Here is a 27,848-nt window from a genome sequence, read left to right on the forward strand (position 1 = left end):
AGTAAAAAACACAGATTTCCCCACTTATTTTACGTTAAGCAGCATACACGCCGTGAGCTATGAGAAACAGAAACTTTATTCAAGACAGAATCTCTTTTCCAACTTTGATATGTTGCCTCCTCGCATAAAACGTATTTTTTTCTGAAAAGAAATGTTTGCAAATAAGGTTTTTTTTCTATTATTCTTCCCCAAAAAAGATCATTATGAAAAACTCTTCTATAAAATGCTAAAATCCCACCACGGAGACAGTGTGTCAGGATTATTGCTCATCTATCCCAGCTGCGTTATTCACATTATAGAGGTAGGTGTTCGCCAGCGTTCTCACGCTTACTGTGTATTTAGGTAAAAAAAAAAATATTTTACTCAAAATTCCATGAAATCCAAAGCTATTCTCAGGTATTAATGTATTTTTTCTTAGTGATAGGCAGGTAGCTCGTGAGATGGGTAACGATGGTTGGAATGTTCACTTTGAAACATTGTTTTTGGATGAAGCCACTAACAATTCTCTCCTATATCTCCAGTCTTCCAGTCAAGCATTATACGCCATTCTTCAAGATCTTGCGCAGCTTCAGAACCAGGATGCAAGGTGGGTTTACTTTACTATTTAGGGGGCTACCTTCTTCCTAACACTTAAGTTAGCCGTCCATGGTGGTTTCGTTTCTGTGACCTAATGAAAGCCGGTAACGAGGAGTCTCACAAGCATTTGCGAACTTGAGGAGAATTAAGAAAATGTGGTGCCCAGGTGACCGAGGGCCCGTCTTGGACATAGTGTCGTTGGTTTACACGCATAAACCGTATGTGGTGGGACTCCAGAAAGAACGTTATGGTCCTGCTTGAGAATTCTTAGTGGCTGACTGATGACTCGAGCGTTGGAGCGGATAAAGGATGACTTTGTTGAATGGTGGAGCAAATGGACGACTCAAAGAGTGGTGGATCAAAGGTTGACTTGATGAATGGTGGAGCGGATGAAGGATGATTCATTGAGTGGTGGATAAAGAGTGACTTGTTGATCGGTGGAGTGGATTAAGTATGATTTGATGAGTGATGGAGTGGATAATGAATGACATGTAGAGTGGTGGATGAGGGAGGATTCAACGGATGCTGAGTGGATGATGATTTGATGAGTGATGGAGTGGATAAAGGATGCCTCTAGTGTTTGAGTAGGTGAAGGCCAACTTTATGTCAATCAAAGTCCTTGAGAAGCTCAACATGCTGACTACAATGCTAACTTGCACCAAAATAGGGAAGGCAACTACAGGATCTCCAAAAGCCCTAAGCTGTACCTCATGCGCATGGACGTCTGCCTCATAACCACTTCTCTTATTTATTTGGGAAGGAGCCTTGCGTCAATAATCCAGATGTTATAACCCCCGGATTCATTTCCATCTTTCTAGGTCGATGCTAGAGAGCTCCAAGGTCCTAGTGTTTTCGCAGAAGGTCCCAAACCGGCTGTTCCTACAGTGGTATTTCCGTATCATCAATTTCCCCGTCGTTTATCTGGGGAGCTTCATAGAGGAGCAAGCTGCAGCGAGCGTGCTGGAGGACTGTCTTAGGCTCCTGCTAAAGTTAGGAGCATTTCTTTCCCAGACGCTAAAAGTAAGAATCCATAACGCCCTCCGCTATAGGTTTCACCTAATGGGTACAGAAGAGCTTTTCCTGGTCTGTGGCTCTGCTGAATTAGTAACATGACGCCCGCTTTAAGAAGCAAGCAATGAGAATATATGTGAAGACATACAGAGAATACCCAGCAGAGGTCACCCTCCACCTCTAGTGTAAGTCCAAACTGTGGCGACAAGCTGCTTTACTTCGGGACGCCTTAATTTTTGTATCACGTGTTATTTTACAGCTCGGTAGCAAAGGTCCGGGTGAAAGCCTCCACGACCTAGCCCCGCAGCTCTTGGTTAGAGAAGAGGTGATCTGCTTTCTCATTACATCCGACATGCTGCCGACACCAGAACAGTTCCTGGCGATGTACGCGAGACCCTTAAACAGCCCCGGGGATTCAGGTAAAGGGATTCGTACCCGGCCGTACCTAGAAATCTATCCGAATACATGGCTCTCAAGGGCTAAGTGGGGCAGATAAGGGTTAAATCAGCAGATGAGCTGCAAAAACATTCAGACATTTCCGAAATTGTTCTAGAAAAGCCAACCGGACCGAATTGCTAGATTAAGAATCAGTTTGACTGGTTTGGCCAAGCTGCATCAGTTGAGGGAAGTCGACGATGATACCGGTGGCCCCTACACCATGTTAGCATCAGAGGGCAGCCTCATGTGTCCACGTCGAAGTGTCCATTAGCCGACAGCGTACTGCCTCCTGCAGGCTGAGAGCGCTGCTTGCCCACCCGACCAAGGAAAACACAAAGATTTCCCAAAATGTGACAAAATGCAAACAGCGTGGAAAAAAAAACGGCATCATTTAATTTCCTCCAACTTTGTTTTTGATAGATCAAGTATGGCCGATACCTCAACATCTGCATCTCTAGAGGCCACGACGCTCGTCCTTCATGACTCACGGACCTTGAGAACTTTCCACGCTGCATTTCTCATGAAGGACGCCAACTTATAAAAATATTTTTATCTGCGCAAAACCTTTACTGGATCCGGCTTAAAGGTCTGCCTAAAACTGGACGGACATAAGCGTTGTCCCAAGATATCGATGATCGTCTTAAATTATATATTAAATATATGTTCCGAAAGTGTGAAATAAAAAAATCCTGAATATTTGGGCTGACAATTTTTTGGCTATATCACTGATCTCCTGGGTGATTTTTTTTTTTTTTTTAACATTTAGTTAAAGCTTATAGACATTTATTATAAGTTGTGGTGAAAAAAATAAAAATAGGATTTACCGTAGGAATAATAATAAAATAAATATTTTTTTTTTTAAAGAACACACAAAGAAGATAGTAAACCTCACAACCATTTTTTTAATTTCCATGGGAACAGGAAATATATTTTAACAGAAATATTTTAAAGTGTGCCAAAAATATATAATTTACATAATATCGTCTCTCCAACTCTAAGCAAAGAACGACAAATTGCTTCGCTTCAGCGCCCAGTCAAAAAAAAAAAAAAACAGAAGAGGAAAATATTCTAAACTGAACAAAAAATAGGAGGCACTTTATACATATTGTATATATAATATATTTATAAACCGGTGCAACAGCTTTTAACAAAAAAAAAAAAAAGTGTTTCGACCAAGAGAGAGAAAAGAAAAGGACTGGAAATCTTAACATATTAAGCCCTTATAAGAAAGAAAAAAAAAAATCATTTTATTGTGCCAATAAAGCTTCAAAAATCACCCTTTTGAAAAAATATAAAACTAATCCTCAAAAGGCGACCGAGGCGGGATGTAATTTATCTATTTTCTCTCTGCAATACCCCTAAGACAAAGAGGCGTTAAGACCACAGTTTTTTGTGATTTCCAAGCAAAATGCATAGGTCGTTATTCCAGCTAACCGACGGCGGCTGACCTCCGGACCTCCGGCTGCTGTGAGCTACAGACCCCCCCGTCATTTATCGTAAACCGCTTTAAATACCGATCCCTCCGTCATATTGTTTCTCTATAGTGGTATCTGTAATATGACTTGAGATATATATATATATGTTTAAATACATACGGCATTTAGATGAGACGGTCCAAGCAATCGGAGGCCGGCGTCCAAAAAAAAAGACCCTCGCTGCCCATACAGTAGTCATTCAACCTTTAGTCTAGCACTGGCAGCAACGTGGTTAATCGAGTCTTTTTTTTTTTTTTAAATGCAAATTAATAACATATTAACCGGTGCAAACCTTGGGCTTTAACCATTTCAGTGCTTGAGTGTTGGATGTGACGCACTCCTTACCCTCTCAGCTTAAAAGAAGGACATTTACACTCGTTGGATCTGGGCTTTCAGACGAGGAGCCCCCAAACCGTCCAGCAAAACATACGAGGCAACACGCGAGGGAGCGGCAGCGGTAACCCCTCCGTATTGAAATGTCGTTTTAGCGGGCCAGGTATGTGTCCATGTGTAAAAGATCTCAATACGCTGAATGAAGGTGGGACTGATCCTTAAAAAAAAGAGACCGCCGGGGTGTCAGCGCATGAAATTCTAGGAGTTCCGGCCAAGTTCCAGCACGATGGAAAACCCGGCTAACGGGGAGTGTGCGGAGTGAAGACGAAGACCCCGGTCTGCAACCTCACCAGCGGTTACGAAGCCACGTCAGATCCAGAAGGTTATTAGGGAAGCGAGCGCCGGCAGCGCATGTGCCTCTGACTTCAATACCATTCTACATACCGTGAGCTAGTGACCCCAAACGGATCATTCTTTATTAAACGTATGAGCGTTAAGGAAGCGCGGAGCGGCGGGTGCGTTTAACCGGCTGGATACCGGGCGCCACGATGCATTTTCTCTGGAATGTCTGCTCGGTTTATCACTTTGAATAGCGGCATCAAGTAATATAAAGGAGAGGGTTGTTGGGGCTCTACAGACGCACTTTATACCCCCCCCCCAGCCTAAGGCCACACTGGTGTCACTTCATCGCAGAACGCAACAGGTCATTCAAACTTTGAACATTCTTCTATTCAACCCCCCAAAAAAGAAAAAACAGAAAGCTTTTCGCTGTTGTGTTTGGATGCGGAGACCACCGACGGGGCCAGAAAGTCTATGCGTCGGAGCGCAAAACACCCCCTTCGCCTACAGCGCCGTGCTCTCGATGTCGTTTTCCACATGGCTGGGGTTCTGCGGCGGGGCGTCTGCGGGGGGCGCTGCGGATTCAGCACCGGGCTGGACCTGGGGATTTAACGCAGCAGGATCTGAAACAAAAAAAAGACGTGAGACAACGGAAGGGGTTAATGAGCGGAGCTATCTGGGGAAACCGCGTGAGATGTTGGGAAGACCGGTCAAAAAAAAAAAAAAAAAAAATTAAAAATATATATATATATATTTTTTTTTTATTTCTTATTTCTTATACAGAATCCTTGGAGAAATAAAATTCAGGGGTATTTAACCCTTTAAATGACACACAGTGGGCGTTGAAACGCTTTAACTCCAAGGGTTATGTGTTAAACACTAGAGTACACTAACAGTATTTTGCCCGTTCATTATACATGCGCCACTTGTTTCTAAATTAATTTTTATAACAAAGGCTAATTTACCCCCAGGAAACAAATAATCCCAGACCGGACCCACTGGGATTCCTTTCTACATTTTTTAAACGATGCACTTAAGTTGTCTTCTGCTTTCATGCTAGAAGCTAAAATAATTTGTAAGTGTCTAACTAGAAATAGGGACTTTCTTTGGTAGGTGGTAAGATAAGTGGAACGGCCTTCCAGCAGAAGCGGTAGAGGTTAATACAGCGAGGGGATTTAAACATGCACGGGATAGGCATACGGCTCCTGAATCTTTACAGCGGGATAAACGGGCAGACTAGACAGGGGGCCGAAGGGGGGGGTCTGATCGGCCATCAATTTCTATGTTGCTAGGCCTTCTTTAATGGTTAAGTTGTATAATCGTTACCCTAAAAAATGTCATTTATTTCATAAGCCAGTCTCGTGGGAATGAAGAGACCCGCAAAGAGTTAATTATTTGTCTTAAAACAGCTTCCGGATTTTTTTAATCCCAAGGAGACCCCCCAACCACAGAAAGAAGGCATAAAAGGGCCCCCCAGTGCCCACCCCTGGCATGCTGTATTAGTGACGGCAAACAAGCCTGGTTTAGGGCCACACAATGTTAGTATTCGGAGCAAGTGATAAAAAAGCGTGATTTGGGGTCAACGTAAGACTTTTTTTGGGGGGGCCAATCAAATGCCTCTTTCCTTACCATCAAACCTTCCAAATTCAGTGTCTACTGACAAACGCACATCAAACATCTGAATCGTTTAATGAAATGGTTTAGAATTAGAATTTTTGCCTTCCTGGGCATCACACGTTCAAGCAGAAAATCTTAAACCTTGTTCTAGATTTATGGGAAAGGTTCCGTCAAACAATTCCTTAGAACGTCATTTATTTATTTATATTATTTATTATATTTTTAAATGTAACAAACGGGCCGGATATATTTTTTTTTATGGAGCAGGTGGGTCTCGGACGGTTAGTTGCCACGCTGGGTATATGCGTTGCCATGAAGTTGCGCGTTGCATGCTTAAGCGGAGGGGGTTCGGGGTGCGTTTTGCATGCATGTAGATAATGTAGATGCTAAGCAGAAAAAAAAAAAGGGGTGAACCAAACAGTGCCGCGGACCCCCCCAAAGTACATGCGTGTGCCGCGGGACGTCGCCATCTCCCCTTTAATGCTTTGTGAGCCATAGCAAATCACTAACCGACTGCCTGGCACACAAAGGGTTAAAAGGGAATGCTGGGAAGCCATTTCTGATAGGTTTCTACATGGCGGCGTAGAAAGGGGGGGCCAGGGGTGATGATCTCCCCCCCCAAGCCAAGGAAATGCCAATGTAGCCAAGTGGCTAGGGTGGGTAACCCAGGCGTGGCTCTAGCGTGGGGGGCAGGTTGGATCAGAGAATTTATTCTTGATAGGGGTGAGCTGGGTCGCGAGGTGGGGTATGAAGAGTAGAGGGTGGAATGGGATGAGGACGGTGCCGGTGGGGATACGGGGCGGAATGGGATAAGGACGGTGCCGGTGGGGATACGGGGGGAATGGGATAAGGACGGTGCCGGTGGGGATACGGGGGGAATGGGATGAGGACGGTGCCGGTGGGGATACGGGGGGGAATGGGATGAGGACGGTGCCGGTGGGCATACGGGGCGGAATGGGATGAGGACGGTGCCGGTGGGCATACGGGGCGGAATGGGATGAGGATGGTGCCGGTGGGGATACGGGGGGGAATGGGATGAGGACGGTGCCAGTGGGGATACGGGGCGGAATGGGATGAGGACGGTGCCGGTGGGGATACGGGGGGAATGGGATGAGGACGGTGCCGGTGGGGATACGGGGGAATGGGATGAGGACGGTGCCGGTGGAGATACGGGGGGGGGGGGGAATGGCATGGGATGAAGATGAGGACCCCGGTATCGGTGGGGATGGTATGGATTGTGCAAAGTCAAAGCCATCAATGCAACAAGAAGGCGGCGCGTGGCACCGGCCGATTACAAACCTTAACAGCGGTATCTCTCCCAACCTGTTGGAGGCACCACAGACACGTGTTAGGCTGCGTTACGCATGCTGCAGAAACCCAAGAAGCCCCCCGTTACTTCACAACGCGCCTGTCAGCGGCAGCAACACCGAGAAAACGACAGAACGCTCATCTGCCGGTATCACCGGGAAACGGACGTTCGTGCCGCAGCCACAAGCCAGAGCGGGTTAATCGATACTCTGCCAGTGATTATATAGGGGCCACAACTCATGTATACGGTGAATAAAATGTTGCCCCCCCCCCCACAGTATTACGCTACGAGAGGGTGTTGCTTCTACTTCTACCTAAATCATAAAGTTCTAAATGTGGAGCAGTCACCATGGAAACCCAAAAGAACATCCCTGGTGATTACTGCACATTTAGCACCAGAATTACCGGGTCAGAGCCACGTCGAGGCGAGTGCATGGGGTGCATAGCGCCCAGGGGCCCATTCGTGAAAACGTTTTCAGCGACCGCTCGGCGCCCCCTCGCTCCCTGCTGCCGCCCGCCATGGCCCTGAGCCCCGGGGCCAGAACCCCACCGAGCCAGTTGTGTTTTCCTGTTTTCACGGTATCTCCTCTCACTCACCGGTGATGATCTTTGAAGACGACATCGGCGGCACCTCCGGGGTGTTGTGTGAGCCGGGGGGCTGTGGCGGAGGGGGTACGCTAGGCCGGATTCGAGGCTTGGGGACGGGGCGACCTCGGGTAAGTGTCCCAGTCCACGCTGTTGGCGGCAGTGTCTGTGCGACCTCCGGGGGTCCAGGCTGTTCTACCCCCAGCGGAGGAGTATCTGGGGGAGTGGGTGAGTGGGGAGGACTAGGGGACTGTTCTGTTGTGGGTGGCTCTGCGGCAGGGGCCACAGGGTGGGAGCTGGCTCTGGATACAGCGGGGGGCTGAGTGGGTGGCTGCGGAGGGGGGTGACTAGGGGCATGTATTAAGGGCTGGCTGCCTGATAGCCGCCGGGGGAGTGAACCATGCGAGTACGCAGGGTGGGGTGCCGTGCCGCCTTGGCTAGTGGTAGCCGCCGTCAAGGCAGGACTATAGGTAACGCCGGAGGGCTTGGGAGAGACGGATGGTGGGGTGTTTGTTGAAACAGGCGAGCCCTGATTTCCCGGTTGCACGGGCGGAGGGGCCACAGGCTTGGGGGGAGCTGGAGCCGGCTTTTTAGTAGCTGTAAAAAAAAATAAAAAAATATTCCTATTAAAAACGCCGTCTTTACCCTATTGTTCAAGTAACGCAATTATCAGCCGAAGAGGTTATCGGAAGCGAGTAAAGCGCGTTTACCTCGTCTCGTGGAGTGAGGACTGGGGTTCGCAGCGCCCGCGGCAGGAACGGCGGCCAATTGACTTGCGCTCCCCCCAGAAGATTGCAGACCTCCGTTACGCAACAGCGGAGGGGTCGTCGACGTGGGGGGCTCTTTGGGCTTGAAAGTGCTGTGGATAACGGAGAAGATTGAAATTCTCGCTGATAAAAACATCAACCCCCATCGTTCAAAGTGAAACCCCAGATCGTTACCTGGCTTCCTCGTTGACGTGCGTCGGCACCGGGTCTGTAGAAGCGACGTAGGCAGGGGCGCTGATGTCTAGCGGGGGCGATTGGTAGTCTGCCTGCCCCGTGTTTTCGGTGGGTGGCAACGGGGGTTGGAATGGCGGGGAACCGTGCTTCCGGTTTAACGTTCCTCCTCTTTTGGAGTTGGAGGTGATGTGGCCATCAAAAAGTTTTAAGCTTATGCTGGAATAAAGAGATGAGAGATCAACGTCGGGTCTGGGCGAGGCCAGGACAAGAAGCCACGTTTATAAAGGAACTAATTCCACCCCGAATCGGAAACACACCTGTATTCCAGAAAACACGCACTCATGGTAACAAAAAAACAATCATCAGAACATCCACTCCCAGCATTAAACGTCTTCGTAGATAGAACACGACTCGTATAAGCTCATTATCTCATACCCACCCCTCTTTCTTCAGGAAATCTCCGTCCACCACAGCCATGCTGTACGGTCTCTTCCGTTCCATGACTCCGAACTCGTACTGGCCATCGTTACCGGTCACGGGCATGTTATTTTGTTGATTGATGGTTGAGACCGGCACGAAGGCATTAGATACATTGAAGTCCGTCTCTGAAAGAAGTTAAACAGAGAGAAGATGAGTAATCGAACACGTATTATTATCCAGATCAGGTTAAAGTAACATCAGATTTCCCGGGTAACCGCTGTACAGCGCTATGGAATATGACGGTGCCATATAAAATAATAAACAGTAATGGCTGATCACTTCTAGCCTCCTACGGCGTTCTTTGCAGCCTCGATAAAGTGTTGCTGACTTCTGGAGATGCCCAGGATCTCCGATACATTGTTATGTGGTCAACCTGCCTGGAACCTTCTTCTTCTCGTCTGGCCCCCCCTCTTTTCATGGTCTTCTTTAATACGTTATATTATGAATTCTTCATTTTTTGGTTGTAAAATTTGAACATTTGGCTTTTAAAGATATCGGGCGCCCAAAAAAACGTTAAGAACGTTTTAGAAACTCATGCCGCGTGAGACTCAAATCGGTTAAAATCTAATAATTGCACCCAAAAGTTATCCTAAATGTCTCCTCTTTTGGGGTGTTTGGCACTCAGCTGCCTGTTATGTTAAAATACAAAATATTTAAAAAACCTAAAAATAAATAAAAATAACGCGTTCTCCGTACCGCCTGGAAAGAACCAGTCCGCATGCTGAATGATCGGTTCGATGATTGTCACCACGTGGACGGACGTCGCGGCTGCTATTTCCGCTAACGTTCTGGGGAGGAAATAAAAGGTGTTGATGACGCTTCCAATGCAGTGATGACATCACTATCAAGAAACCAATAAATGCTGCAGGGAACAAAAATGGTCGCTTTAATCCGTGTATCGTTAATTAGGACTTTTTGAGAGGATGTGCGAGCTTTTGGGTCCAAACTCTTACAAGCACAGTTTTATTTTTCTACGGCTGTTAAGTTTTTAATCGGCCGCCAAATCAGAGGCAGGATCTAAAGCTCAGATCCCCAGCAGGATCTGAACCGCCCAACGCGTTTCACGCATAGCGTTCTTGTATTGTAAGCCGGCTCCGACCACAAAACAAAATCTAGGAGTCCTTTTCCCACCTGCCCTAAGACCCCTATATACCTCTTATATCCCCAACTACAATAGATATCGAAATAACTGGGATATAGGTGTGGGATATAGGTGTGGGATATAGGGCGTGGGATATAGGGCGTGGGATATAGGGCGTGGGATATAGGGCGTGGGATATAGGGCGTGGGATATAGGGCGTGGGATATAGGGCGTGGGATATAGGGCGTGGGATATAGGGCTGGGATATAGGGCGTGGGATATAGGGCGTGGGATATAGGGCGTGGGATATAGGGCGTGGGATATAGGGCGTGGGATATAGGGCGTGGGATATAGGTGTGGGATATAGGTGTGGGATATAGGTGTGGGATATAGGGCTGGGATATAGGGCGTGGGATATAGGGCGTGGGGTATAGGGCGTGGGATATAGGTGTGGGATATAGGGCTGGGATATAGGGCCTGGGATATAGGGCGTGGGATATAGGGCGTGGGGTATAGGGCAGGACTGACCCTTCGTGTTTGGCCCACAGCAGGTTGGGACCCAAGACGATGGCGATGTTGCTCGGAGTCATCTTGTTGACATCACTGCTCTGACTCAGCTTGGCCAGGAACTTCACCAGATACCTGCAGCGACAGACAGCGTCCTCCTCGGTCACTCCGGATATAATTTATAGGAAAGGTTTCTAATAAATGATTATTGCCGTACCTGAAGTTTTCCTGATTAGGTTTGGGCAGTTTCTGGCAAACCATCCACAAAGCCTGGAGCTTCGAGTTGGGGTCTGAAATACTGGATCAAAAAAACAACAAAAAATGGGTTTTAGACACTTAGAGGGAAGTTTGCAGAACATTCGGCAACTATATAACATATACATGTGCCTTACGCTCCAGATATCTGGGGGTGCGTGGCCACAGGTAGCCACATTTAAGTAAGTTTTTTCTGACATTTCATTAGAATAAACTATATTTTTAGGTTAAAGTATTGCTCTGTGAATGCCCCAAAAACCAGAAATCATTTTTGAACCATTAAGATTTTGTCGGGAACGCATCATTGTCATGTGACAGAAAAGCAGGCAGTGATAGGTTGTTGTTATTGAAACCGAAAAAGGCATCTTCAAAGCAACCAGCTTTTTTTTTTTTTTTTTAATGGGGTAATTAGGAATTTTAGGGTAACATAGAAAGGGTACTAAACCAAACATGAGTAGAGAGGACGGCTCTCATCTCTTCTTTAGACCAGAATTTAGAGAGTTTGATAAAATACTCATCACTCTTACTTTCCAGCCTGGATCCAGTCGTCGTACAGGCTAAAGGTCATCAGAGGTTCCGGAAGCTCTCGAAGGTAGGACTTCAAAGCCCCTGCAGAGAAGATGAGAACGAGGTTGGATGGTTTGTGAATGTTTTGAAGCGTTTGCTGAGCAGGCTGAGGTCCTTTGCAGGTTCGAGATCATTCCGGATATTCCGGTCAGGTCCGTGATACATTATATCAAGGAAAACAGCCGGGAAACTTCAAGAGCCAGAAACAATGTTTCACAATGCTTGGCTTGACGTCTTAATGCCACGTACCTGCCACGGCGTGAGGGTCCGAGTAGAACTCCTCCAGCTGCGACGTGGAGCAGTCAAGAGCGGCTTTCAGCTTCTTGAGTTTGGAGGCTCCAGCCGCGATCCTGAACAAGCCCTGGAAATAAGATGAAACGGGTCAGAACCAAAGGCGAGGGGAAGAAGTGAAGGAAACAGAGCGTTCTTAGGTATGTTTCTAATCGCAGGCCGTAATCGCTACCGAGTGGTTAATTGTGTTATTGGCAAGTGGTGGATGATAAATCAGACAGGGACACCTGGAATTCTTTAGCAGATCATCTAAAGAAATGTACGAGACGACCTCCGCGTTTCGCACTTTGGCCGAGATGGAGGATCATCGTACTCATTGCCCGAAGCTCACACGGAGATGCCCCATATGCCATGACGCTGTACGACGTACCTCTTCCTTCATGCCGGTCTCCAGCAGCATCATCACGCAGGCTTCGATGGGCAAAGCGATCTCACGGCCGCTGCGTTTCAAGTGTTCTTCTAGCGGGGTGCCAAACGCCGGCTTCTCCGTCCACTTATCTAGAAGAGAGAACAGAGGAACTCATGGCGCAGAGCAGAAACGGAGTGTCGAGCAGACGGGAAAATAAAGATAAAGGGAGCGTGACGGAGCGGCCGGAGGAAAGAAACAGAGACGAGAGAATGGGTCTGGGGACAAAGAGGTGAGAATAAAAGGATAAGAAAAAAGGAATAGAGATAAAGAAATGGGAGAGGTGGAAAGTATGGAATAAATAAAGGAGATCTAAAGAAGAAATATAGGGAAAGGATAAAAAGGGAAGAGAGGGGCAGGAGAAAGAGGAGAGGGGAGAGTGGCAGGTAAAAGAAAGGAGAAAATAATGAATGAAAGTGATGTTAGATCAATAAGGTTCAGAGAGGAGGTGATGAGAAATGTTAAAAAGCCAAGAAATAAGGGAAATAATGAATAATGGGAATTACAGACGCTCATGGATGAAAGGGGTGCTTGGAAGGCTGGTGGAGCAGCCCTGGAGTGAACAGCAGTTTAGAGATGAAGCTCAGGTACCCCCAGTCCGGCAGTCAGAAGCACATACAGAGTACAGCGCGAGAGAAGCTGCAGCTGGCAGGGTTGCGAGAGGCGTGTGTGGGGGGGTCCGGGACATTACCTTGCTGGGCTTGGATTTCAGGCAGTGCCTTTTCTAAGACAGCTAGTGCTTTTCTATGGTAATCTGCTTGTGCCTCTAACAACTGAGGACAGAACCCACACAGAAAACAAGAACACAATGAGTAAATGGCGTAGGCAGGAGACGAGACATGCGATCAATGAGAACGGTTTCAGCGGGTGGCGTGACAGATGAAAGGGAAGACGTAAATATTGGGGGAATTTACTCCAATAACCTCAATCCCGCTTCGGACTCCTCGGCCTCTCAGTGTCAGAGGATTGAGAAATTTCACACTCCTCTGGTACTGAAGGGGTCATTTCTAGAATGCCAACGTACCCCTAATTGCTCCAGTGCCACAGTCATATCACTTCAGCCACCAGCCCTGTAATACTCTAATATGTGAATTGATTACGTACGGAAAATGCTATTTTTAACCCTGTGAGTGGCACTCAAAACAGAATAACGGATCCCAGGTGACTATAAAGCGTTATTGATGATCCTTGGTTGATCTGACCAACTTACCGTGACAAAGTACTGACCATACTCCCCTTCCTTAGAGACGAAGTTGTACATGTCGGCAGCCAGCTGGTCCTACGGAGAAAGAGACGGGACAGCAGGGATTATTTTTTGGGTTATTTTTGCACGTTTTCTTCCTTAGTTGTCAGTAATGTCAGGACTGCCACCGACGCATTGTACGAGAGACCCTCTACGCACCTTGCATTGCTCCACTTTGTTAGCTGCTTCATCCACCTCCTCCTTCAGAGAGTCCATCTTCCCCAGCTGCATCTGCATGCCCAGCGACTTCTGCGTCTGGTTATACCTGCAAACCGATTTCAGAATAAATAATTCCAGACCTTAAATCCAATCATCTCCCGTTATGTTGAATAAATAATGAGTTAATATCGTCCTCTGACCACCAATGCCGTTCTTTACAAACATGCAAGACAGACCGAGGCCGCTAAAGAGTCCCCCTCACCACCCAGCATTCAATACATAATCCATTTTCTCACCTGGTACGGGCAGAATCCCAGTCTAGAACCAATTTAGCCAACTGTTTCCTCTGCTTTTGTATGTTGGGGATCTCTACCTGTAGAGGAAAAAACAAAAGACAAAACATGGTTGGAATAACTATCCTCTCAAAGAGTCTTAAAAACTGTGTTCTAGGTAACCCTAAGGAAGTAACCTAATAACCCTTAGTTAAGGGTACAGTCTTAAACTCTGTGTTCTAGGTAATCCTACGGAAGAGACCTAATGACCCTTACTTAAGTGTACAGAGTCTTAAACTCTGTGTTCTAGGTAATCCGACGGAAGAGACCTAATGACCGTTAGTTAAGTCAACAAAGAGTCTTGAATAACTTCTGACAAGGAAACTCTTCAGGAGAAGCCTGAGTGACAAAAGCCTTCAGAGAAACCCCGGGGAGAAGACCAGGGGGCTCCTCTCTTCTTCAGTGAAAGCCTCAAATTAAATCCTCCAACAGAACGTTTCATGCAAGCGAGGTCAGAAGCAGGCGGCGGGCAAACTCACAGACGATCTGCCGATGGTAAAAGGCCTCTTACCTCTGCCAGATGGTTTAAAGGTTCAAGGATGTCCTTCTCGATCTGTACTTCATGTTGGGAGAGTTCTTGGGCCAGCCTTTGTTCCGCTTCCCCGCATGAAAGCAACGTCTTTCTGTGAAAAAAAACAACAATAGAAATTGTATCAAAAATGTATCACTTTTTAAAAACAAAAACAAACAAACAAACAATCACCAGAGAAGTGAGGTCTCTGGGGGTCAATCATTTCCTAGAGGACCCCCGGCGTAGGACTGTATCGCCCTGCAGGGTTCTAGATCGTAGAATGTCTGTATTACGCGTTCCGTTGGGAGTCAGGAATATTCTTACAATTCTACGCATTTCGAAATTTATGTTCACCAACAAAATATTTTCTTTAAATGAAGGCTTCGGATGTAAACGGGTTTTAAACATTCCTCGTTTTAACCCTTTAGGTACTTTAATAACTGACACTTTACATACTTTTCTACTTTTTCCATCTTACTTACACCAAGAGGGTATCATCGTTAAGCATATTACAGCCATCAATCATTGTCTGGGACACGCCCATCAGAGGAAGTTTTTTCTGAAAAAGAGCAAATTGTACACCTTAGCATAGAAACGTAGAGTCTGCCCCATCCGGCCCCCGTCTAGTCGCCCCTATATCCCGCAGTAAAGACTCAAACCTTAATCAGTCGTTGGTCTCGTCTTAGGTTCAGGAGCCGTATGTCGATCCCACACATGTTTAATCCCCACACTGTATTGCCCTCTACCACCTCTGCTGGGAGGCTGCTCCACTTACTCACAACATTCTCAGTAAAGCAAAATGTCCTTACATTCCATCTATGCCTCTAGTTTTAGATCACAACATCTTGCTGTAATATTTCTCCTCCTTTGGACTAAGAGCACCCATCAACACATGCGATGTCAGAGAGATACTGCCCCAGACTCCCTGGCTGGCGGTGAACAGTCCCTGTATATTCACCCTGTATGTTCTGTAGTCCGTATGGCTCAAACACAACATGGCTGATAGACGCAGAAGGCAGATTTCCCAACGTTTGTACCCCCCCCCCACACACAATAAAGGAAATCCCAATCTTTACTGCCCTCACAAGGGAGCCTTTGCTAAATCTGAGATTGATAGGAGTTGTAACTTACAAATCTCTTGTCAGTGTCGGTGCCCGGCTGCCCCTGTAAACAGCCCAGGAGCTTCTTGTGCGAGTTATGGCAGACCATTCGTACGCTGTCCAGACGCCTCTCTATCTGCGGGTGAAAGAATGAAAAAAAGAGGAGAATAAAAAGATTAATCGAATGATTCCAAGAAATACGAATCATCGCCTTATCATACTGCCTGTGGGGAACAATAGAATGACTCAGTCTTAATCACACAGTAGGACTCTCTGACTAATGAAAGTCTATGGAGGAAGGGACTTCATTAGCATCGCCATAAAGCGTCAGCTCAGTGTGGTGTTTGAGCCGGGAAAGTCACCCAAAATATCACATGACTGCCAGCAACGGCGGCTCCAGGTCTGCAGATAAAGGGAGTTTATTGGAACAAAATGAGATAAAACCAGGTTTTTGGGGGGTTATATTACTGTATACAGTGCTGGGGGTTATATTACTGTATACAGTGCTGGGGGTTATATTACTGTATACAGCGCCGGGGGGTTATATTACTGTATACAGCGCCGGGGGGTTATATTGCTGTATACAGCGCCGGGGGGTTATATTACTGTATACAGCGCTGGGGGCTATATTACTGTATACAGCGCTGGGGGGTTATATTACTGTATACAGCGCTGGGGGGTTATATTACTGTATACAGCGCTGGGGGTTATATTACTGTATACAGCGCTGGGGGGTTATATTACTGTATACAGCGCTGAGGGTTATATTACTGTATACAGTGCTGGGGGGTTATATTACTGTATACAGCGCTGGGGGTTATATTACTGTATACAGCGCTGGGGGGTTATATTACTGTATACAGCGCTGGGGGGTTATATTACTGTATACAGCGCCGGGGGGTTATATTACTGTATACAGCGCCGGGGGGTTATATTACTGTATACAGCGCTGGGGGGTTATATTACTGTATATACAGCGCTGGGGGTTATATTACTGTATACAGCGCTGGGGGTTATATTACTGTATACAGCGCTGGGGGTTATATTACTGTATACAGCGCTGGGGGTTATATTACTGTATACAGCACCGGGGGGTTATATTACTGTATACAGCGCTGGGGGTTATATTACTGTATACAGCACTGGGGGGTTATATTACTGTATACAGCGCTGGGGGTTATATTACTGTATACAGCGCTGGGGGTTATATTACTGTATACAGCGCTGGGGGTTATATTACTGTATACAGCGCTGGGGGTTATATTACTGTATACAGCGCTGGGGGTTATATTACTGTATACAGCGCTGGGGGTTATATTACTGTATACAGCACCGGGGGGGCGTTTTTTTGATAGCTTTGTTACATTCCGGCCGGCAGATTCCCAACAAACGCGCATCCCGCCAACGTCAAACTAAGGACGTCCGAGACGCGCTCGCCAGGAACTGCCTTCCTCAGGACTGTCTGTCCGTCTGTCCGCAGAACATTCATTGATATAACAGTCCGCGGGATCCGGGTTTGCTAATTAATGATATAAGTAAATAGAGAGCGCTCGGCATGCGCAGCGAGGGACCCCGGCCTCGTATTCTCTACCCAGTTCCATGAAGAATTCCGCTAACATCCCGGACCAACTAACGACGCTTTAGTGATTCTTCTCGTCGCTTCCAGACCAATAAAGACTTGTTTAGGGATTATTATTATTTTTTTTTTTATTACCGTTAATGAAAGGAACGTCTAAAAAAAAAAAATCTGATTCCATGCAGAGCCCGTGTTTGTGGAAGGAAACCGGTAACCATCCGTGACATCATCTGTGACATCATCCGTACAAAAAAAGGGATCCTTTCAAAAAAACAAGGGTAAACATTTCGAGTGCCAGCGGGGAGGAATAAAGGGATAACCCCTCGATTTTCCTGCGCGGCAGCGGCACCTGCCCCAAGCGTCCGGAGGGTGACTCAGATTTTGGCAAAGGAGACCGTGAGAGCGAAACGCGCCGGTGAGCCTTAAAGGGACCTTATAACTAAATGGTGTATCGATGGTCCCGGCAACGGATACAATGGAAAGCTGTTGGTGGTTTTCTTAAGCACCCAAAAGACCCAAACGTCGTGGCGCTGGATGAGGATGATGGGAATTGGTGCAAAGCATTTCTCTTGGGGTGGGGTGAAAGGGCGGCCGCGGGTCAGCAATTCATTATAATCCCAGTGTGGAAGTTTACTTTAGGGCCGATGTCCTGTTTACCCCCCGAGACGGCTTTGGGGTAAACAGGATGCGAGGGAGAGTCACAAATATTGTGGGGGGGGGGGTATGGGGGGGGTGCCGCTCTGTTTGGAGGGGGCGTGATTTAAAAAAATAAAATAAGTAACGCTTATGGTTACTTGGCCAAATCTAGTGCACGGATTAACCTAATGAGACTTATTTACTAAATGGTGAGCTCATGGTCTGTGACTGTAGAGAAGGCTTTGTGTCATGAAAAATATCCCAAATTCTTGCCTTCTTTCAAAGGGTTAAAACAAAAACAAAAAAACTGAGCCGAGCCGTTAGAGATCCGTTTCATTCTTGTTTATTCCTCCTCGGTTCTGTTGCACCTTTTAAACATTTTATTTCTCTTTTAATGTATACATTACATAGACGTCCGTGCGCCGCTCAGTGTATACACAGGGGCCGGGGGGCCGAGCACCGCATCGCTATCTGCCCTCCACTAATTTAAACAGTTTACTCCGTGCTTCTGTTATCTGGTGCGAGGTACAGGGCCGTGCCGCTGGAATGTATCCCGGCCAGAGTGCCGGGTATTACAACTCACACTACTCTCAGGCAGCCAAACACGTCACCAGAGCTGCGTCGTATACACTCTGACACACCAGCAGAAAAATCAGCTGCCTCAGAGCAACCGGGTCATTTTAAGGAACACAGAGTCTGACAGCAGATCGGCCCCATTCGGCCCCAGTCTAGTTTTTCCGTTTCTCCCGCTGTAAAGACTCAAACCTTAGTCAGTCGTTGGTCTCGTCTTAGATTCAGGAGCCGTATGTCTATCCCACTTCTGCTGGGAGGCTGTTCCACTTATCTACCCCCCTCTCAGTAAAGTAAAACTTCCTTACATTTCATCTCAGCCTCTGACCCTCTAGTGTTAGATTCTGGCCCTTTTCCCCTCCTTTGAAATAAATTTCTCTCCTGTACTTTGTTAAATCCCTTTAAGTATTTAAACCTCTCTCTCCCATCCCCCACCCTTCTCTTCTCTCCTCCAAGCCGTACATTGAGGGGGTAAACAGACCCCTCCAGACTGTCTCGGCTCGGCTGAATACCCCCAGACCCCTCGCCAAGCCGGGCACAGAGGAAGACTCGTGCCGATGAATCAGCCGTCCCAGTAACACACCCTGCCCCGGCGCATGAATAGAAGGAAAAGCCGCACCATTGTTCCCAGTCGCCGCTCCCGCTTGCCACCAGTCGGGAAAAAGCCCAGTGGAAACGCGGCCGAGCCGCCCAAAAACAACACAGGAGCCGAGACCGATCCCCAAACCCCCCCCCCCCCCCCGGCTGCTCGGCACCAAAAAACGGAGAGCGCCGCTTCCCCACCGTTTAAAGGGACGGATTCATGCAGCGCCAAGAAGTGCTTTCTGAGCATTTAAACAGGGATTCTTTAAAGGGTTAAATAATCAATGAGAGCGCTTTCCGCGCATGCACAAAGGGGGCAAATGGACATCTGCAGAATACCCCCGGTGCAAGGGAGTCCCCGCGGACGTATAAATGACGTCTGACATTAAAGTGCATGTAACGGGCGAGAAGCCCCTTCAACCGGCATAAAGAACGGCGGCCGAGCGGCACCCTGATGGAGAAAAACACCCAGGGCACCCCCCCCCCCCACTCCGTTTATTCTGGAAGAAAGGACCATTTATACAGAAAACCTCTCTCTCCGGCCGGCAGCACCAGCAGGTGTCCGGTTTATCCTCCCTAGAAACCAAAAAATATTTTCCCCGTTTATAATTATTCCAGAAAAATAAAAAGGGAAAAACTACCACTGAGATCGGTGGGAATTTACGAAATAAAACGTTAGCGATTCCGGCTGGAAATTCGTAACGAACAAAAACCAACGGTCTCCTTAAAAGGCCGGGGATTTGGCGCTCGAATGAATGGATTGTTTAGAAGTGGACATGCGCGGCTTCGGTTTCAGCCGTTCCTTAGTTTGACGGCAAAGAACGAGCGCCCTGTTACATTATTCAGATCACAGAGAGAAACGCGAGACATCACAGCACAACGGCGCGTATCCCCCTCGTGGCTCGATGACATCATCACCGCCCCCCCACTCAGCTTACCTGTAAAAGGTCGTCGCTCAGCACCTCCGTCTTCTCCGCTCTGAAAAACAAAATAAAAAAACAACGTTTCAAGTAACAACTTCAGGAGAATTTGGAATAACGATAGTAATAGCTAATAATAATAACAATATTAATAACAAGAATCTTATTATTAGTATTACCATTCATAATAATAATAGTAATAATATTAATAACAAGATTATTATTATTATTATTACCATTCATAATAATAGTAATAATATTAATATTAATAACAAGAATCTTTAGTATTCCCATTCATAATAATAACAAGAATAATATTATTATTAGTATTACCATTCATAATAATAGTAATAATATTAACAACAAGAATATTAATAACAAGATTATTACTATTACCATTCATAACAACAAGATTATTATTAGTATTCCCGTTCATACTAGCTATAATAACAATATTAATAAGAATAATGATATTATTACTAATTATAACAAAAGTAATAATAATAGCTGATTATTGAAGAACAGACCTCCGAGGTTTCTGTGTTGGTGCAATCAATAATATCTATTTTGGCTAAAGACTTTACAGAGGGGAGATTCAGAAGGGAGGTTCGGTTCAGAGAACAAGAGGTCGTAATCTACAAGTAGAGGGTCAGAGGCTTACATGGAACGGAAGAAAGTTTTACTTGACTGGGAGGGTAGTGGTTAAGTGGAACAGCTTCACAGCAGAAGCGGTAGAGGGTAACAAACACACATGGGATAGGCATACAGCTCCTGAATCTAAGACGAGACCAACGACTGATTAAGGTCTGAGCTTTCACAGAAGCAAAGGGGCCGAACGGGGCCATCACTTTCTATGTTCTGTAACACGTTACATATGACGCCTTTCTCTACACGCCAGCAGCCCATCTGGTTAGAGATCCATGGAGCCGTGACGTGGAGGACTCCTGATCCTGAACAGACCGGCAGCTCTGGATCCAGAGGAATTTGAGGCATTCATTCACAATCTCCGAGGGGGGGGGGGGGGGTCACCAACGTCATGCTAAACACATCACAAGCCCAGTCCATCAACTTTACAGCCAATGAGAAGACGGGTATCCCTCTACAGTGACAAGTCCGGCACTCGAACAGTTAAAGCACCACTGCATAGGGAGGCGCAGCGGTATACATTTCATGCTTAACACTTCGCCTGCTGGCCTGAACCCTGGTGAAAATGAAGCTACTAATGTATCTATGGTCATTGGGTTTTTTTTTTTCTACCACCCCTGCCTGGAGGCCATTCTATGCACCCACCGCTCTGTGACTAACTCTTCCCTGGAATGCTCCTCTAACTGTTAGGCATACAGTGCAGCCTCTACGTAACTAAAAACAGCTGTTCGAGGCTTAGACGTGAGGGAGGCTGTCCAGATGTGTCTGTGACCAGAGGCAGCTGTGGGTTCCCTTTACACGTCTGCGGTCTGCTTCCAGCAGCGAAGGGGTTAAGGGAGTCCTCACCTCCATGAGAAATGTTTCCCAGTTACTTGTATTAAATTCCAGTGCCCCTCCCCCCCCCCATAAAAAGTAATGACTCAATGGAGAGGCATGCGCGGGGCCCTCCCTCCTCCCCAGTTTATACTGGGAACCAGTAACACATCCCAGGTCTGGAGTCCGCCAGCTTCCCGAGGCTTTAAATATGGCTTCCTAAAAGCAGGAAGCAACGGAGGGGGACTTCCTGACAGAGTAACGCGGTTACATCATACACTACCATCGGGGAGGAAAAACAAAAGAATAAGTAGCAAAGGAGCCACAGGTATAGGTGTCCTTGTAACACAACAGAAACTAGTACCTAGAGCACGAAGAAGATCCATGATCTCGGGTGGGTGGTAGATACAAGGAACAGCCTCCCAGTATAAGCTATTACAGTAAAAATGCATCCCCCAGCACTGTATACAGTAATATAACCCCCAGCGCTGTATACAGTAATATAACCCCCCAGCGCTGTATACAGCAATATAACCCCCAGCGCTGTATACAGTAATATAACCCCCAGCGCTGTATACAGTAATATAACCCCCAGCGCTGTATACAGCAATATAACCCCCAGCGCTGTATGCAGCAATATAACCCCCAGCGCTGTATACAGTAATATAACCCCCAGCGCTGTATACAGTAATATAACCCCCCAGCGCTGTATGCAGTAATAACCCCCAGAGCTGTATACAGTAATAACCCCAGCGCTGTATACAGTAATATAACCCCCAGCGCTGTATACAGTAATATAACCCCCAGCGCTGTATACAGTAATATAACCCCCAGCGCTGTATACAGTAATATAACCTCCAGCGCTTTATACAGTAATATAACCCCCAGCGCTGTATGCAGTAATAACCCCCAGAGCTGTATACAGTAATATAACCCCCAGCGCTGTATACAGTAATATAACCCCCCAGCGCTGTATACAGTAATATAACCCCCCAGCGCTGTATACAGTAATATAACCCCCCAGCGCTGTATACAGTAATATAACCCCCAGCGCTGTATACAGTAATATAACCCCCAGCGCTGTATACAGTAATATAACCCCCCAGCGCTGTATACAGTAATGTCAGTTGGTGACAAAAACCTGGTTTTATCAAATTTTGATCCAATAAACTCCCTTTATCTGCAGATCTGGAGCCGCCGTTGCTGGCAGTCATGTGATATTTTGGGTGACTTTGCCGACCTACACCACACTGAGCTGATGCTTTATGGCGATGCTAATGAAGTCCGATCCTCCATAGACCATCATTAGTCAGAGGGTCCTGCTGGGTGATTAAGACTGAGCCGTTCTATTGTTCCCCACAGGCAGTATGAGAAGGAGTGTGGGGGGGTCTAGTAGATCGGGGATCAGATGACAGAGCAGAATTTATTTTCAATCCGATAAAATAGTAATTTTATACTATTTTAATTTTATACCATTTTATATTTATTCGATACTAGTAATAAAATTCTTTAATAATACATTCACCCCCCTCCCCCCGGACTTTGAACACCAGATGTGGCCGGTAGTCAGGTTTACACCCAGTTGGGTTATGAGAATAAATTACCCCCCAGAAAACCACATCATGAAAATAAACAGCGCTGCGGGGTCTGTCAGCGCTTTATAAATAAAGTATAATAATAATAATAATAAATAATAATAATAATAAATAATTGTAAAAACTCCACGTAACATCCATGTAACCGGGAGATGATTTCACGTTTTATGGTGTTTGGAACATAAACCCTCCCAAAGTACGAGGCTGTACAGAGCGCTTCGCGTTCTACACGTTACGGCTTTAGTTGATTGAAAAAATATAAAAAGATTTTTTTCTGGTGTGATGGCAACAGAGCCTTTGAACTTATCAGTGTTGTCTCCTCGTGTTTACCTCCCATTACTAAAAATATTCAAATAATAATTATATATATATATATAATAAAAAAAATATATATAATAAATACATCCTAACACCCTGCTTGTTATGCCCCGTTTACCCATTGTAGAGCGCTATGGAATATGATGGCGCTATATAAAACAATAAATAATAATATAAATAATGGGAAGAGGGTAATTTTATAAACAAATAACAATACAAGATACAGACAAAAAGTTAGAAGGGTTTCCTTGGCTAAAGAGTAATTATTCCTCCCCTTCTCCAATGGAAAGCGACAGCCGGTTGAGTTTTGATTGGATAATGCCTTCTAACAAAGAGCCGCTAAATACTTAAACGGACAATGGATTGCTCTATAATCTCACCGAGATTCTGCCTGGTGGCTCAGTTAAGAAAACAAAGCTGTGTAACTGAAATGGAGGAGTACTGAGAGAGTGGTAGATAAGTGGAACAGCCTCCCAGCAGCAGTGGTAGAGGGTAAACCAGTGAGGGGATTTAAACATGCATGGGATAGACATACGGCTCCTGAATCTAAGACGAGGCCAACGACTGATTAAGGTTTGAGTCTTTATAGCAGGAATATGGGGCCGAATGGGGCCGATCAGCCGGCAGATACTATGTTGTTGTGGCTTTAGCGGAAGACGGCGACCTTGACGAGTCGTATTCGCTGCCGGGAAGCGTGATAGCAGACAGGTTCTGCCGGATTCCCTTATCACCTACCCAGAGGCCGGGGCACGCCGCAGGGCACGGGGTCACATAACTCACCAGCCCGCCCCGGAATGATATTCCAGTAAAAATGGAGGCAGTGAGAAGACACGTTTTTTGTAATAAAATATTTGGCGATTTATCCGTTTATTGCATGATTTCATTCAGGTGAATTTTATTTATATTACTAGCCTATCAGAGAGCCGGCTGCGAGCGGCAACCTTAGAAACACGGGCGGTTACCGGGCTCATAACACGAGGCGTCCGCACCGTCTGTCGGTGGCTCCTTGCGGATTCTATAAAGGGTCCGCTCCTCATTGGCTCCTAAAAACTTAAGACTGGCTGCAAAAATATAGTATTTTTGGTTCTAAAGAAAATGTAGATCCCTTCAGAAAGTAGTAGATGAGTGGAACAGCCTCCCAGCAGAGTGAGGATGTCCAATGGGATTGTTTTCCTGCAGCGGATTGACTGCTTCACGCAGCCAATCAGCAGAGCGAATCGTCGGACCAGGCAGAAGGCAGGGAGCTGCAGCTTCTCCTTAAGGTGAGTTAGTTGTTCCTGCGCTGATCAGAGGAGCGCGTTAAGTATCCGCTTCCGAGTCTGCGGAGCTTTTATTCTCTAATACGCCGAAAATCCCTCCTATTATATACGGTAATCTCCAAATACGCCAAATCATCTTAATTTTACAAAGGATCACTTGAAAAGCACTAATCTGCCCCCCCCCCCCCGATATACTACCCGTCATGCACTGTTTATCCGTTGTACAGCGCTGCAGAACATGACGGCGCTATATTAACCAATAATCAGAAATCGCCTACCATACATTATAACCAGGATCAGAACCAAAGTACATTTTCAAAAATATTTTGTTTCTTTTTTAAAACCGGTCGTAGTTTTCACTCCATAATATAACGTTTCTCGCTCTGTTATCTGAGCCCCGATCTACTAAACCCCCCGACTCCTTATCATACTGCCTGTGGGGAACAATAGAACGGCTCAGTCTCAATCACCCAGACACTCTAATGAAAGTCTATGGAGGGTCGGACTTCATTAGCATCGCCATAAAGCATCGGCTCAGTGTGGTGATTGAGCCGGGAAAGTCACCCAAAATATCACATGACTGCCAGCAACGGCGGCTCCAGGTCTGCAGAGAAAGGGAGTTTATTGGAACAAAATGAGATAAAAACAGGTTTTTGTCACCGACCGACATTACTGTATACAGCGCTGGGGGGGTATATTACTGTATACAGCGCTGGGGATTATATTACTGTATACAGCGCTGGGGGGTTATATTACTGTATACAGCGCTGGGGGGTTATATTACTGTATACAGCGCTGGGGGGTTATATTACTGTATACAGCGCTGGGGGTTATATTACTGTATACAGCGCTGGGGGTTATATTACTGTATACAGCGCTGGGGGGTTATATTACGGTATATACAGCGCTGGGGGGTTATATTACTGTATATACAGCTCTGGGGGTTATATTACTGTATATACAGCGCTGGGGGTATATTACTGTATACAGCGCTGGGGGGTTATATTACTGTATACAGCGCTGGGGGGTTATATTACTGTATACAGCGATGGGGGGTTATATTACTGTATACAGTGCTGGGGGTTATATTACTGTATACAGCGCTGGGGGGTTATATTACTGTATACAGCGATGGGGGGTTATATTACTGTATACAGCGCTGGGGGGTTATATTACTGTATACAGCGATGGGGGGTTATATTACTGTATACAGCGCTGGGGGGTTATATTACTGTATACAGCGCTGGGGGGTTATATTACTGTATACAGCGCTGGGGGGTTATATTACTGTATACAGCGATGGGGGGTTATATTACTGTATACAGCGCTGGGGTATTTTGTGTATTATTATTTTCACTGCCCTGGTCGTTCCTGGATATTAGGAAGCTCATCGTCTATGATGGATAATAAACAGCGTGAGATTGAAATATATTGTAACGGATCTGTGATCAATCAGCGCGCACAGCGATCAGGCGGATCCCTCGAACCGTATTGGTCGCTTCGCACGGCTTTATATTATCCGCTTTGTGGGGCAGTAAATGGCCGATTATCGCAATAAACGGGAGGAGGGCTCTTTAAATATTCATCCGTCCGCTGGCGTAATACAGCGAGGGCAGTCTGTGCCGGGCAGACGCAGCAAAGTCCTCGGAAGCTTTTAGATTCTATAAATAAAGCTCTGCCGGTCGCTGGATTTGTTTTATGCACCCGGAGGAAGCTTTAAAAAGTATTTATAGTTCAAAGAAAACGACTCAAAAACAATAAAAAATTGGAAATGTATTTATTTATATAGCGCCATCATATTTCACGGTGCTGTACTATGGGATTATAAAAAAAAAAATGTATGGGGAAAAAAAATCCACTGTGCTAAAAAAATATATATTTTCCGCAAAATTTACATAAAAAAAACAAAAAACAAAACTCAGTTGCTAAGCAGCACTAATTGGTATTTTTTTGGAGCGAACAGCCCAATATCTATTTTTTTTTAGGTCGATTTGAATTTGTCTGGTATGCAGCCAGGAGGGGGTGGAGCAAAAAAACCCAAAATCAGCCGAATAGTGGGCGGGACCAGGCAGCGAGTGGGTGGGGTTTACGGCTCCACCAAGAGATAGAAAGTCCCGGCAACCAGCTGCGGGATGCGGTCGGCAGGGAAACCTAGAATTTTATGCCCATTTTTTTTTTTTTTAGGGCCATTTGATGAATGTAATTCTGAGATCAGACTTAAGCAGAACATAAAATAAAACAATATATTTAAAAAAAAATAAAAATTTACATTTTCATATTTTAAATTATTAGAATTTTTAGAATTTTTTGGGGGGCCCTCATATAGTATAAAAACATTTTGCGCGTGCTATTAATGCATTATATATATATATATATATATATATATGATACGCACATCATGCCCACTATGACACATTCTCGCTCCTACAGTCAATTATTACTAATTAAAATTCCACGGCGGCATTTCCGGCGATAAAAACGTGACTTTTGGGACCGGTTTCCACGCCTCGAGATGCCACCAGTCTGAATTGTTTAATTCCCCCAAACACGAAGCGTATTATTGACACACGGGGTGGGGGTAATAAGGCAGAGGGCCGCAACGTGTGCCTGTAACCATAGCAACCACGCCCAACAACACGGGGCGATCACGGGGGATTTGTTAACTAGGAGGTTTTTCTTCTCCATGCGTCAAAAATAATAAGGCGACTCATCAAATCCCAAATTATCCACATGGTGGGGAGGAAAAAACGTTTATTTTTGGATCACCGATTCCAGTAGTTTGCTACCAAAGAAGCCATAGATAAAGTGATTTTAACCCCTTTTTCCAGCGTGTGAGACGCGTTTGGTAATTCTGAAAGTAGAAATATTCAGTAACGGCCACTTAATAATAATGTTTTTTTCCTTTAAAAAAATTAAAATCACATTTTCTTACAGTGATTTTTCACTCAATTCTTGAGTCTTTTCCCTTTTTATTAAGCCACGGACTATTTGGCCAATAAACGCATAATACATCACAACGGAGCGCACGTGGGCCAACCAACTCTGACTGCACACGGCCAGGCTCTGCCTGAGGATGATGAGAGTTTTAGCATGTATATATATATATATATAAGACTCTGTAATCGAGCCAGGGATACCTTTGAACTTTCCACCAGACACGCGAGTGGGGTAAGATGAAGGAACGCGAGAGGTTAATTGCTGAGGGGTTAAGTCCGGGGTGGGGGTTCAGGCAGGCAGGGGTTAAGGCCGTATGTTGAGATGTTTTTGTTTGGAGGAAGCGGTGTTAGGCGGCACACCCGGATCCACGCACACGCATTACACACGTATTACACACGCATTACACACGCATCGCTCTGTGATTCAGGCTCCGAGCCGCCAT

General features: G+C 45.9%; 1 protein-coding gene across 1 annotated transcript; it reads right to left on the reverse strand.

The window, feature by feature from the left end:
- Nucleotides 1-4,676: 4,676 nt before the first annotated feature.
- Nucleotides 4,677-27,848, reverse strand: LOC149285824 (rho GTPase-activating protein 17-like). The gene is made up of 20 exons (XM_089494873.1): nucleotides 27,811-27,848; nucleotides 19,858-19,897; nucleotides 15,587-15,691; nucleotides 14,938-15,014; nucleotides 14,456-14,567; nucleotides 13,909-13,985; nucleotides 13,613-13,718; nucleotides 13,421-13,489; nucleotides 12,902-12,983; nucleotides 12,175-12,302; nucleotides 11,763-11,874; nucleotides 11,474-11,555; nucleotides 10,909-10,989; nucleotides 10,713-10,826; nucleotides 9,800-9,891; nucleotides 9,063-9,228; nucleotides 8,624-8,839; nucleotides 8,393-8,541; nucleotides 7,695-8,279; nucleotides 4,677-4,795 (listed from the first exon to the last, which is right to left on the reverse strand). The coding sequence occupies exons 1-20, from the start codon at nucleotides 27,846-27,848 to the stop codon at nucleotides 4,677-4,679; spliced, it is 2,550 nt and encodes an 849-aa protein (XP_089350999.1).

The sequence above is a fragment of the Sceloporus occidentalis genome, unplaced genomic scaffold, assembly GCF_023333645.1.
Source record: "Sceloporus occidentalis isolate IW3139 unplaced genomic scaffold, rSceOcc1.0.p SCAF_76, whole genome shotgun sequence".
Taxonomy (NCBI): domain Eukaryota; kingdom Metazoa; phylum Chordata; class Lepidosauria; order Squamata; family Phrynosomatidae; genus Sceloporus; species Sceloporus occidentalis.

Excerpts from the sequence above, each read along its gene's own strand:
- LOC149285824 (XM_089494873.1), bottom strand. The coding sequence starts at position 27,848 with ATGGCGGCTCGGAGCCTGAATCACAGAGCGATGCGTGT. Across the intron at positions 13,719-13,908 it reads TGGGATTCTGCCCGTACCAG|GTATAACCAGACGCAGAAGT; the intron begins GTGAGAAAATGG and ends ATCGGTTTGCAG. Across the intron at positions 4,796-7,694 it reads GTCTTCAAAGATCATCACCG|ATCCTGCTGCGTTAAATCCC; the intron begins GTGAGTGAGAGG and ends TTTTTGTTTCAG.